General features: G+C 41.1%; 1 protein-coding gene across 1 annotated transcript in view; it reads right to left on the minus strand.

The window, feature by feature from the left end:
• Nucleotides 1-14567, minus strand: part of ESYT1 (extended synaptotagmin 1) — a 159025-nt gene that overhangs the window by 58669 nt on the left and 85789 nt on the right. Inside the window, exons 8-11 of the mRNA XM_073613978.1 lie at nucleotides 13501-13556; nucleotides 8970-9090; nucleotides 7649-7825; nucleotides 6800-6882 (exon numbers count right to left, since the gene is read on the minus strand). Coding sequence (XP_073470079.1) covers nucleotides 6800-6882; nucleotides 7649-7825; nucleotides 8970-9090; nucleotides 13501-13556 — 437 coding nt within the window. The remainder of the gene's footprint in view (nucleotides 1-6799; nucleotides 6883-7648; nucleotides 7826-8969; nucleotides 9091-13500; nucleotides 13557-14567) is intronic.

A 14567-nucleotide genomic window follows, 5' to 3' on the forward strand; every position in this document is an offset into this window, starting at 1 on the left:
CAAATCCAATGACGTGGGCACCTGGGGGCGGTGCCGAGTCCTACATTCGGTGTCAATGGACGCCGAATGCTAGACTCAAGAGTGCGCCCGCAAGGTAACCCCCCCGGAAGAGCGCTTCTCCTAGGAGGTTATACGATGCGCGGAGGAGCTAACAGCACCGTCGGGGGACCCCAGAAGTCGAGGATCTGGGCCACTCTGTGCAAAACGGACTGCACAGTGGAGGCAAGTATGACATGTTTGTTATTTAAAAAAAAAATAAAAAACTCAGCTCCCGATAAATAGGGGCAAACACAAAAGTGTTGCGTTTATAATTTTGCCCGGTGTATATATAAAAATTCTATATGGTTATGCTGTCTTGTATGACTTGTGTTAAAAGCACAATGAAGAATCAGACACATCTTTTTGTCGTTTCAGCATTGCAAAATGTTTTCACTAATTTTAATTATAGGCCCAAAGTACTTCAGTACAACTGTCAAGTGAACAAAAACCATTTGATGGGCAGATCAAATGTACACAAACATATCCAGGTACATCCAGCTATCAATTGGTAAATAAGCAGATACAAAACACTTTTAGTATATAACAAGGAAATGCTTATTTGAAGGGAAAGATTAGTTACTATACATGGATAATAAAATCATTTAATAAGAGAACCGGTCACAATTGGATTTATGCAAGATTCTGAGCACCTAGTCTTAATTTAATTTAATTCTACATGTTTACCTATGAAATATTTATACCTATCCCTCTATTTGGCTTACTTTGTGTGAGGATTCCTGTTAGAGAAGCATTAGAGAGGCTTTAAGAGACTGACAGTTGCTGTCTTTTTAACTGCCAGAGCTCAATCCGATAACACATACACACGCAGTTTACCAGCATAAAAGTAAACATAATTGTATAAAATACAACATGCTATAGTTTTGTATGTCTCCAGGTCATTTGTTGTAATCCTGTGATACATACTTGGTAGACAGCAGGTGTTATCAGCTTGAAGGCATTTGGAAATGAAACAACTGTCAGGCTTCATGTAGCATCTCACCTCTCCAGGTTCACACCTATACTCTATAGCAGGGGTGCTCAACATTTTGAAGAGTGAGGGCCACTTAAGTGATTTGGTAACCGGTCGCGGGCCACAATGAAATTAAATTATTCAGAATTTCCTCCTAAAGCTGCTGGAACGAAAGGAGGAGAAGCCGGCTTTCAGCGGCTGCAGGAGGAAAATGGAAAGGATCGGTTCCTGTATATGCCGTCCCCGCAGCCCCTCTTGTCCAAGTGTAAAACAGAATATGACAAAGAGACCACATGGGCCTCCTGGAACATGGGGCAGGGTCACCATTGTGACCTCTGCAGCTACATCAGTGGTTGGGTGTGTATGTGTTATAAAAACACGTCTCAACTATGGGGTGTCCCTGCCGTCAAACCGCAAATGCAAATGAGCACTTACTGTCCTCAACCCCCTATAAAGGCTGTTTTCACACTGATGCACCGCAGTTTACCAGCACCGCAGGTGCATCGCAGTGCATCTGTGGCTTTCCTGCGTGTTAGCTGCGTTTTGCCATAGACTTCTATTATATCTTCCGGGTGTGGTGCACCTTCTGAAAGCGCACCAAAATTCCTGCATTCAGTTTGAGGTCGAGGGGCACATCAGAGGGCTCCAAAGGGACACAGGTTGAGCACCCCTGCTCTATAGTGCACATTGAGAGGCCCACTAATATCATTGTAGATGCATGAAAGCGCATGTAAAAAGTGTGTCAACACATCAGAATGTACACTAAAACACAAAAAGCGTGATAATAAAACACACATACAGTAGGTGTAAACAGGTGTTGTGTGTTTTAACATGTTTAATGCATCAATGGGTCCAAACCACATTATAGCTCTTACAGGGGTTAGGTGCACAGCATTGGAGGCACTGTATGCAGCAATTATGACTAGATACCAGCACACCAGGATTAAAGCACTTAATGACTGGTGCAAGTATAATCTCCTGGCTTTATTCCTGGTGCTGGCCGCTATTTAAAATTATAAACAAATATTCATATACTTTTAATGAGTGTTGAAATGTGTTGACATAAGTTTGTACACATTTTAACACACAGCGACACCCACGTTTTACATTCACTTTTTCTCATTTCAAAAGGCCCCTCAATGTGCGTTGACATGTAAAAAAAAAAACATGCAAATGTTACAGTGCATTATGACACATTGCAAATACTGTATCTGAATGAACACTATTCAAAAGAACGTTGTTTTGCATGAAAAGATTTAGACACAACCCGATGTAAGCAAAAAAAGATGTAAGCATAGAAAAATATCTGAAAACTGTTGATATGTTACTGCAGACCACTGCTCTGCTATAAATTATATTAAATTGTGTCGTCAACATATCTTTTCTGAAAACCATAATTTAGGACAGGAAGTTTTAACATAAAATGACAGCAAATGTTTACAAAGTTAAAAAACCACAGACACTGCAGAAACTTATCACACAATCTGTTTCCTAACATGTACACATGTCACAGGCTTGTGAAAAAGACTTTATCTCTCTGATCAAAGATAAGAGAGATAACCACACACAAACACAGTAGCCATTTGCAGTGAACAGACCTTTGGGGTAGAAGTCATCTTAGCTCAGTTATTTCTCGTACACACGATAAGAATAATAGACGAACAATCGTCCATTTTTTTTTTTTTTTTGCACGCTAGTCTCATATCAAAAACGAATAGGTTATTAAAGTTCTGAAAACTCTCATATGGCAGAATACAAATTTGGAACTGATGTAATGTGTTGTATTTTATTGTAATGTATTCTTTCATTTCCGAGCATGCAACAAACACCATATTAATTACATGAAAATCGTTCATTCTGTTATCGTAAGAGAAACATTTTTGTGTTTGTCCCTTCGGATAATTTTACATGAACTGTCATGATTAGCTCTCAAAAGCTGTGCACTAATGATCAGATTATCAGACGATTGCTCAGCAAAACAGTATTTTTTGTCCGATTTTCTCATCGTGTGTACTAGGCTTAAAAGAGATAATTTTAAATTTTGCAAACTTCTCCCCATACCCTGAAAAATCTTCAGATATCTGAGATAAGGAGTACTTATGCTATATAAAAATTTTGCCATTCAAGGGTCATTTTGAATCCCTATTCAAGTAAACCTGTCTATACATCACAATTGCAAAACTAATACAAACATCAGGTAGCTGCATAGATTTATACCGGCACATACCCTTTACTGAAGAAGTCTGGTGCCAGAACAACCAGCTATACAACTGATGGTTTTCTCATATTGCTTTTTACATAAACCAGTACTTCCCCTGCCCATGCTTGCTGATATGGTATTCTTCTACTTTCCACTGCATCCATTCTTCTGGGATCGTGGGCACTGTAAGTATCCGGAGCCACGATGACGTCACTCCCGCTCACGGGAGCTCTCGGTTCTGGCAATGAGCTCTGAAGTCACCGGCTGCATGCAAGGTGAATATCTCCTAAACTGTGCAGGTTTAGGAGATATTCATTTTACCTGCAGGTAAGCCTTATTATAGGCTTAGCTGTAGGTAAAAATCACAAAGAGGGGTTTACAACCGCTTTAAGGGCCTGTGTTGATATGCTTTTGGCTTGTGTTGACACAGGTGTCAGATTAACATCAGTTTCAGATGCTTCTGAAATCATTCAGAATTCACCGATGGGTGCATTTGACCCGCAGTTGATCTCCTTCTGGCCTGCATTTGACCTGCTTCAAGCAAGTTTTGCATTGCTAAAGATTTGTATGGGATTGAAAAACCCATTTGAAGTGAAAAAAATAACAATGACACACTTGCCACTTACCGAGCTTTACTTTGAGATGCCCGCTTAGAACTCAGTGTTGCAGCCCTTTCAACTGCCTTTACTTGCGCTAATAACATGCTGCCTATAACAATTTCAAAACACTGCCCTATAATTTACATTCCTGTTAACTACAAAGCTCTGTTATGTGATACTGTTACACAAATTTAGACAATACTATATCTCAGTGAACATTATATATGAAAGACCATGATGGCTACAGGAATATTTGGAGCATACAACTACTGATGTTAGTAAAAACATTACCTTGCAAATGGTAACAATACAAAGTGAACATTGGGTGATCTTCATAAGCTGCTGTCTGTCTAATGTGGGACCCTTCTCAGCATTGATTCTCCCAAGCTTAAGTGCCTGTGGGATCTCTGGAAGGCTGATATTCCCTCTTTAGATGTGGAAGACTGGGAGGACTGTCTTGAGCAATGTCCCAGACTGGCGATTTCCTCTAGAGACAAGCTTAACCAAACCAAGTTCCTGCATAGAGTATACTATAATCCCCTGGGACTCCATATAATCTATCCTGCCTGGGACCTTCTGTGTCCCTGTTGTTGTATACAAGGAAGGTTCATATTTTATCATAGTCAGGGCTTGCCCTAGGATTGCTGTTTTTTGATCAGATTTGTCTGATCATACTAATCTCAGGTTTTAGTTGTCCATTCCCAGGTCTCCAGAACTGACGCTATTGGGGATCCATGATGATGATCATCGCCCTCACCCTACAAAATTTTAATCCCATATATTTTATATTTTGCCAAGTAAGAATTTTTTTGTAAATGGACTTCTACTGTCCTCACTGCCGCTTTATCTCGGGAAGCCATCATTGACTCTTATTTGCCACTGTATAAAATGACTTATATTAACCATGGCTGTCTGTGGCAGTACGATAAAGTCTGGCTCTTCTGGACGTCCCAGTAGGAAGTACTACTGTGTGGGCCTTCTTGGTTTTTGTGTGAGGAAGGGAGGCACCCCTATAGTGTCACCTCTTGCCTGCCTCTTTGTTCTCCCTCCGTTAATAAACCCACCAATCCTTTTCCCGTGTTCCGTTCTCATCTTCCTTTCGTGTTTCCCCCCTGGATGTTGTATTTCCTTGAAAGGGGTCTTGATGCATTAGACCTGTGTTATCTCCTAGTCCTACCCTGTATTAGATGTCTCTGTATGCCTAGTAGTGTATACGTTTATGAGCTGCCATGACCTGTTGGACTGTATTGTTCTTTTTTCTAAACCTATCTAGCTACCTTTTGTTTGCATTTACCATATCAGTTGCTTCCTGAAATACCATGTTTTGCTTACTCCTTCAATAATGCAATCCTGTTTGTTAAAAAAGGTCTATATTGTAAAACCTCATGTATAATTTATCAAAATAAAAAAATACAAAAATCACACAAATTAAGGATTGTAAGGCAACACTAAAATTATTACCAAGAGAGGACAATCTTAAAAATTTGTACAGTGTGAAAGTGCTCTTCTGTTTTCTTCAACAAAATAGTTTGTGCTTCTAATGTCCTGTTTGGACTGACGGCACAGTGTCTTTGCTGCTGTGAAATCCCAACCAGCATTTGCTGTCCTGCCTAAGGTACTATAGAAACTCTGTTTATTCCCCAAACCTCTCTGCCCCCCTCCAGCGCATACAATGATTTATTTCCCAAAAAATAATGCTGCTGTATTAAAATGAGAACAGCCTTAAACCTCCCCTTCTGGGGTCCCCCTTCAGCACTCTAGGGTCATCCTCTTGTTCGTGTGCACCACAGCAAGCCACTTGCTTTTAGAGCACATGTGCAGGCTTGCTCCTGAGCTGGGCTGTTTGTGTCCATAGACACACACACACACAGTGCGGCTCCGCCCCCACCCCCCACATCCTCCTCACATGATTTGACTGACAGCAGCAAGAGCCAATGGCTCCCACTGCTGTAAGCCAAGCTTATGAGAGCAAAAAAGAGAAGAAGTGAATCCAGGCATATCGCTGGAGCGATACAGAACTCAGGTAAGTGTTAGGGAGGGGGGCACGGCTATTGGGGCAAACACCTTTAGAACAAAAAAATGGTCACTGCTCCCACCTATAACTGGCATTGGCAGCAAGGAGCACATGGAAGGGCGGCTCATGTCAAATAAAACAAAGAAAATTCCCAACTCAACTCACTATCTACCCTGCAAACCAAATCCTGTCTATCAATTTGGTTAAAAAACACCTTTAGCTTTTACAACCACTTTATTTCCATGAATCTGCCCACACACTGTGTTGAAAAATGGCTCTTGGAAAATGTAGTTCTGGTGGTGGGCCTACATCAGTAGGAAATTAAAATTCAGCAGTTGCTCTACAAAAAGTTTTCAAGTGATGTCACAGAGAGTAATACAAGTGGTTTCTTGCTACAGGAACAGGTAAAAAATAATACTGGGACGTGATCTAAAAAGGGAGAGGGTGGAGGGTACAATAAGGTAATTTCTTTACAAATCCTTTAACAATATAAGTACTACTGTAACAGTAGAACTAGCTGGTGACAAACAGCATGACAGACAGCAGAAAGGGAAAGCCCAACATATGAGTATACGAAAGCATATTTTGTGGATTGATTTTATGATAGGACATCGTGACGCAAAAGCTTTTCTGTACAGACCACATTGTGCATCTAGACCTAACAGGGAGAGTACTTGTTAAAGAACAATTGCACCTTTGATTTCTTGCAAGTGTTCAATAGCTAAGGTGTCTTACTTTAAGGTTTGTATATTTCTTATTAATTAAAAACATAGAATGCTGGTGTTTTTGATCTGACATTCCAATTCTCCATAAAAAATAATGTGGCTGCAATCCCAAATTATACCAATTTTATACCAAACAATCTGTGACTATCACTATGCTCCTGGCAGGGCAGCATAGTAAGGAATAATTTTCTCCTAAATATGTACCTAATGTTGAAAACACTACAAAAAAATTTTGCAAATGTTGTCCCTTACCGTCCTAGGAAATCATCTTTATCAGGATCCTTATCAAACAACTCAACTTCTAGCTCTTGTCCAGGCACTTCATGTACTATTGCCTGCACATGGAAGCAACAAAGAAATATCATAAGAAAGACTACAATTTATATGTTAAATTCCAGGCAACTAGATAAAACACAGTTAAAAAAGATATATTTAAAGCCGGCCATAGATGATTCGAATCTTGGCCGGTTCAGCAGAGACCGTGCGAGATTCGAACAATCTATGGGCAGACTGATAGTACCCAAGTAGATCCATCAATCAATTTGGGTACAACCAGCATGTCAGAGTTCTACATGCAATTATTGCAAGCAGCTATACCTGCTCCCACCCCTGGTTGCAGGAAAGAAAATTGAATCATCTATGGCCTGCCTTAATCTTTTTACCTGCTAAAGGATTTGTAATTCTGTGAAGCAAGTCTTGTGATTTATCTACATTGCCACAGTGCATACTTGGGCAGGTGACATATTTCTCAGTTCAGCAAGACAACATCCTACACCACTTCTTCATCTCCCGCCTGTTCAATGGTCAATAAATGAGCATCATCACCTCTGTCCAATGAGTGGTAAAGTGTTTTTCCTAGCTGTGTAGTTTGGCAGAGGCAGATGAAATGCATGGTTGGCTCTATAAAATGAAAAATCTTTTGGCAGGTAAAGGATAAAAATATATAGTATGTATTTCTACCATGTATTTAGTAATTTGCCCAGGCAAAAGTGAAATGTCACTGAACTTGATGGACTTTTTAAACCTGACCATGTTACATCATAAATCTGCACCACGTCAATAAATGGTTAGTGAATGAGTAGGTTGTGATAAAATGACTACCTCATACATCTCATTCCACACAGGGTTCAGGTTCTCATTAATGGTACGGCTGGTGAAGACCTGTGTCCCTACACGCAGTATGGCATAAGGATCAGACTTTCCTGCTAGCAATCCTCCCATCTGAAAATCTTTCGGAGACAGACTACGAGCTTCCAAGAGATGGATACGCACAACACCCTGAAAAGAAGAATGGGAAAATCAGAAAATACAAAACAGAATAAGCAGAAGAAAGGAATGCACGGTCTTCTACTAGTGTCTGGGAGGTTCATAGGATAATGTTTTAGACATTAATAAGATAATACAAAGGCATTCTATTCTATTAAAGACGTCAAGGCACAATGGACCTTCACAACAAAAAAGAAATTTGCACGATTGCAACCCTTTTAAAATCCAACAATTGTTTTATTTTTTTAATTTAGATTTCTTTTTCTCCCACACCACTCCGCTCCCTGCCTCCATTCTCGCCTAGGCAAGAACAACGTATATTGTGCTCCTGCAGCCTACTGGAAAATCCACATCAGATATTCCAGGAGGCATTGGCTTCCATACAGTAGCTGGAGGAGGACAGATCTGGCTGCACGTCACCAGGGGACTGGCTGCAAGGTTCCGGTAGAGACAGCTGGCCCCTGATGACATCAGAGATGATGTTGTCGTGGGACCTGGCATGTGGCAATGTACGTGTGTGAATATATTAAATGAGGACAACCCAGCATAACACCTAGGTGTGGGTAAAAAGCAAAATATTTGTGGGGCCTGGGTGGTATGTGAACTTCTTCTTTACACTCTTTGTCACTGGCCTGAAAATGTCAGGGGAACTGGTGTGCTATCAAAACACATTAAATTATTACATATGTGGTTTTAAATGCAAAGTCCACCATTAGCTGTTCCCATGGACTTTGTACCTTCTAAAGGATTTGTAATTCTGTGAAGCAAGATACCTACTTTATATACATCATACTGAGAAATAGCTAGTGCTTTGCATCCTTGATGCCCATTTATCCCAAAGAAACACTGTAATAATGACCAAAATGTGTGGCATAGTATGGGCATCGGGCCGAAATAATTATAGAATGTGCCTAAATTATTTTCACTGTTGAGTAAATTTATGGCGGAGAAATAAAGTAGAATGGGTGATTACATTGACCATAGACCATAGCACTTGTGCTGATAAATTCCATTAGAAAAATCCTGAAAAATATGGGATGAGGAAAGATTTTAGACATAATCTATGAATCGGGCATAAAGTAACAAAAGGATGTAGTGAGAATACCCATGAATGTGACCTAGAAAGACTAAATTATTAAACACAGTAACTGGTTACCCTGGGGAGTGGAGAACGGAGCTCTGCTACATGAAGATCTTGCGTAAGGGGGATAGCAAGGCGATTTGGCAGCACCAAGAACCCAGAAATGATGTCCATAATCATGGTGTCTGATATTAAACTGTAAAAATGCCAGAGTAGAGTTAGGACCGAACACAGTAGAGTAAAACAGTAAACATAATAAGATGGAACAGATCAAACATTTGCAAAAAGCAACATGCACAGTAAAGTGTGGTGTTAAATAACATGAAAACAACAAGTAGTGCTTCAGATCTCACACATCATTTGCATTTGCAATCTGGCAGTATCAGACCTCCTAGGGGTTAGATGACAAAGTCTCCCAGTTAGTAGGGTCTGAGCTTTTCCTCTTTTGTAGAGCAGGCGCCATTGAAGGCAGATAAAAGCAATCTGTAGGAATGAGTAAAAAAGGCTTGCATGGTCATCCACTTAAAGTGGAACTTCACTCTTTTAATTACTGTATTTATTGGCGTATAACACTCACTTTTTCACCATGAAAATCGGGTGCAAATAGCGTGTGCGTGTTATACGCCAATACTTCAATTTTAGCTGCTTCGGAGGAGACAGGGAGGGGGGCGGGACGAGCGCCGTCAGATTACATACAGTGAGAATCTGTCTATCATAGGAGATTCTCACTGTATGTAATCTGTCGGCGCTCGTCCCGCCCCCCTCCCTGTCCCCTCTAGGCTGCAGATGGGCATCGATCAGGCTGCACTGATGACAGTGGTGAGGCTGCTACAATGATGGCAGTGGTGAGGCTGCTGCATTGATGGCAGTGGTGAGGCTGCTGCATTGATGGCAATGGTGAGGCTGCTGCATTGATGGCAATGGTGAGGCTGCTGCATTAATGGCAATGGCAAGGTTGCTGCATTGATGGCAATGGTGGGGCTGCATTGATGTGGACTAATGAGGCTGCATTGATGGCACTTGTGAGGCTGCAGATGGGCATTGATCAGGCTGCATTGATGGCAATGGTGAGGCTGCAGATGGGCACTGACCCTTATTTTGCTTCAAAGTTCCTTATTAAAAATTCAAGTTTTTTTCCTGAAACTTCCCTCTTAAAATGAATGTGCGTGTTATACGCCGATAAATACGGTAACTTTGCCTATTTGTAATCATTATACTTCTAGCATTAATAATTAGATAGGGAAGTATATCATATTTACTTGTTTTAAACTTTTTTTTTTTTTTTTTTGTAAATTTCCTTAGTAAATTCCTGGTTTCCAGGCCTAGGAAAATGATGTCATACATCCCAGGAGTCTTCAGAGGGGAAAAGAGTAGGAGGGGTTTCCTCAGCTAAGCACACTCTCATGACTGCATACTTGAGCTAAGGGCAGATGGATTACAGGAAGTGAATGCTACATGAATCATCTGCCCTTGCTCATCATGGCCATGGTCAGAAATGATAATGAGTGTTTTTCAAAGTGATTTATCAGCAAAGTAAAGCATGGAGACATACATGGATGGATGGGTGAGTATGCTTGAATATTAAAAATAAATTAAAGTAGTGTTTTTACCTTGTGGTGATCAGATGCAATGTAGTTCCTTTTTAAAGTTATTAAACATTATACAGCTTTAATTATTACCCATATTTATGAGTAATCAATAAAGCTGCATAATGTTTTAATAACTTTACTATACAAGTATTTTTTATTACTCCCTACATATAGTATTTATTTATACTTTAAGACGCTAACCTAGAACAAATATGTACAGTACATAAGGACTTTCAACTTTACATCACCTCTTGTTAGAGATAAATCACATGAACAATGCAAGTAGATTTCCTTGTGTAAACTAAAAGAACAGGACATACTGTGCTGCTTACACACAATGAATGCTGAGCTGAATCCTGAATCCTGCGCTGGCAGGACGGTCAAAAAAGTCCTGCAAGCAGCATCTTTGCAACGCTGTAGGAGCGGTGTATACACCACTCCTAAAGCGCCCCTGCCCATTGAAATCAATGGGCAGTGCTGCCGAACCACCGGCAATGCGCCGCTACAGCGGTACTTTGCAGGTGATTTTAACCCTTTTTCGGCTAGGGGGGGTTAAAAGTGAAGCCGAAAACCTCTGCAAAAACGATGGTAAAGTGCCGCTAAAAATACCACCAACGCCCCCAATGCTTCAGTGTGAAAGTAGCCTATAGGTCAAAGATACTATTCCTTTGCAAAGTAGCTGCTTTTAATGTGACCCAACAGTAGCCCCCTAGAGCCGGAGTCATCTTTTTCCACATTGAACACAGACAGTAGTCTTCTGTTCTATATAGGGAAAGTGAAAAAATGTACAGGACTTAATAGGCTGATCTAGGTTTTCTGAACTCCATTAATTGACAGGTTCAGCAGTACATACAAACCAGTGGGCACCATTGCAAAAGATATTAAAGCAGTATTAACCCTTTCATGACTAAGCCTATTTTTGAAATTTGGTGTTTACAAGTTAAAATCTATATTTTTTGCTAGAAAATTGCTTAGAACCCCCAAACATTATATATATATTTTTTAGCAGAGAATCTAGAGATTAAAATGGAGATTGTTGCAATATTTTATGTCACACGGTATTTGTGCAGAGGTGTTTTAAACGCAAATTTTTGGAAAAGGGACACTTTCATGAATTTTAAAAAATCCAAACAGTAAAGTTACCCCAATTTTTTTGTATAATGTGAAAGATGATGTTATGCCGAGTAAATAGATACCAAACATGTCACGCTTTATAATTGCATGCACTCGTGGAATGGCGACAAACTATGGTAGCTATGAATTTCCATAGGCGACGCTTTAAATTTTTTTTACGGTTACCAGGTTAGAGCTACAGAGGAGGTCTAGGGCTAGATTTATTGCTCTCGCTCTGGCGATCGCGGCGATACCTCACATGTGTGATTTGAACACCGTTTACATATGCGGGTGCGACTTCCGTATGCGTTTTCTTAGCTGCGCGAGCTTGCGGGGACGGGGGCGCTTTAAAAAAATAGGTACTCTTTATGGAGGGATCGGGGGTCTAAAAGACCCCCAATCCCGCCTCTGCACTTCAAAGTATTCAGATCGCCGAAAACGGCGATTCTGAATACTGTGTATTTTTTTAAATTCGACGCCATTGGCAGCCGAATAAACGGGAAGTGACGTCATGACGTCGCTTCCGCGTTTACAATTAGAAGGCTGGAACGAAGCCATTCATGGCTTTGTTCCAGCCCGCCCTCAGCCACCGGAGGCAGCCGATTGGACACCGGGCCTCCCGATCGCACGGGAGGCCCAGTAAGAGCGGCGGGAGCGTCCCCTCCCGCTCCTCTGGTATAACAGCCGAGCGGCTTTTAGCTGCATCGGTTGTTATATACAGATAGCCGATCGCCCGCTCAAAACAACGGTACCGGGATGATGCCTGCAGCTGCGGGCATCATCCCGGTATAACCCCCGAAAGCCGAGTACGCACATCTGCATACGGTCGGCGGGAAGGGGTTAAACCCTGAACCAAAATTGTAATATATTGCAACTTACCAATCATTGCGTTTTATGATTGGTAATGATTGGCTGCATGCGTTTTATTTTTTTAGGCTTTTTTCCCTCTGTTTTCACCTGGTGATCTGGTCAGTAACACATCTACTGTATTATATAGCGCCCCCATCCTGGATGAAGGAGCACTGGGGGCACCTTTGGACAGCAGCATTGTCAGTCTAGGAGGTGAGTGTTAGATGTACTAGCACAATTAAATACAGTAACAAACTGAAGCTGGACTCCAGCTAATACTGTATAATAAGTTACAGCAGTTTTTTTCCTTTTAGGATAAAGGTTTTACATAAATAAGACAAAGCTGATAATTTTAAGCACGAATGCCAGTGTTACATGGTTTGCCTCATCCATGTAACTGCAAGAGAGCTTTTCTGTTGAAAAACAACAGACTTACCTGCAGGATCACCAGCTGAAAATAGAAGAATGAAAGCCTAGAAAAAGGAACTTAATACAGCCATCACATCTAAGAATCGGTAAGCTGCAATATACCAAGTGTTTGCTTGTGGATTCAACACTGCGTTAAATGGGCACAGTAGGGACCAGCTGAGATTTGATCCACGTATGGGCAGGCTGATCGCACCCAATTCGATCCATCCATCGACTTGGGTACAACCAAGCCTGTCAGATTTTTTACATTTAAGTACAGCCATTGGCTATGGCCGCTATTAGTAATCATTGTGCTCAACAGCAGGGAAGACACCCTGTGCCCCCCCCCCCCACCAGTAGAAAACAATACGGGAGCCATTCCCCCTTTTGTCCAACCCATGGTGAAAGGAAGGACAATCAAATCATCTATGGGCTGCTTAAGTGATCCGACACACAAATGGAGTGCTGAGAGAGGGTGGGGAAGGTTAGTATCAGTGGGTGGGGGACTTCTGGCAAAGAGAACTTGTCACCTTGCCCTGCTATTTGAATGAGGACAAGACTGATCCATAGGCCAAACATGAACCTTCTGAAGAGTATTAGATGATAACAGTTGGAGTCATAACGAAACCCAGGCAAGGAATACTTACTCCAGTCCCGGTATATCCAGTAAGTTTGTGAGACCTGTCCAGTTTAAATCCAGCATCTAGAAGGGAAAGGCAAGTAAACATTTGTTCGGGTTGGCAGTATGTGTAAAGAAACAAGCAAATTACGCAAACTAGAACCAAAATTAGATATTAATCAATTCAGCCCCGGAAGGTTTTACCCCCTTAATGACCAGGCCTTTTTTGAGATATGGCACTGCGTTACTTTAACTGACAACTGCGAGGTCATGCGATGCTGTACCCAAATAAAATTGATGTCCTTTTTTCCCAGAAATAGAGCTTTCTTTTAGTGGTATGGTTTTTATATTTTTCGCTATAAACAAAAAAAAGACAATTTTGAAAAAAAAAATATTTTTACTTTCTGCTATAAGGCACATCCAATAAATTTAAACAAAAAAAAAAAATCAAATTTTTTCATCAAGTTATGCCATTATGTATTCTGCTACATATTTTTGGTTAAAAAAAAATTCCAATAAGCGTATATTGATTGGTTTGCGCAAAAGTTATTGCGCCTACAAACTATGGGATATTTTTATGGCATTTTTATTTATTTTTTACTAGTAATGGCGACAATCAGCAATTTTTAGACGGACTGCAACATTGCGGCAGACAAATCGGACACCTGACACTTTTTTGAGGACCAGTGACATTATTACAGTGATCAGTGCTAAAAATATGCACTGTTACTGTACTAAAGACACTGGCAGGGAAGGGGTTAACATCAGGGGCAATCAAAGGGTTAAATGTGTCCCTAGGGGGTGCTTGCTAACAACTGTGTGGGGGTTGCTCTGACTGGGGGAAGACAGAGATCCATGTTCCTGCTTAACAGGAACACAAGATCTTTATCTTCTCCCCTGTTCAGAACAGAGACCGCCGTTTTGCCTCTGTCAGGAACGATCGCGGGTGACTGGCGGATATCAGGTCTGCCGAATGCGTTGATTGGCTCCCCTTCTGCCCAATCAGCGTGCGATCGCACCTCCAATGGCACGTGCACAAGCCCCCTAGTGGCTATTGCACAAAATGATGTACAGGTACCTGATTTCATGCAACAA

This window comes from Aquarana catesbeiana, linkage group LG02, assembly GCF_042186555.1.
Source record: "Aquarana catesbeiana isolate 2022-GZ linkage group LG02, ASM4218655v1, whole genome shotgun sequence".
Taxonomy (NCBI): Eukaryota; Metazoa; Chordata; class Amphibia; order Anura; family Ranidae; genus Aquarana; species Aquarana catesbeiana.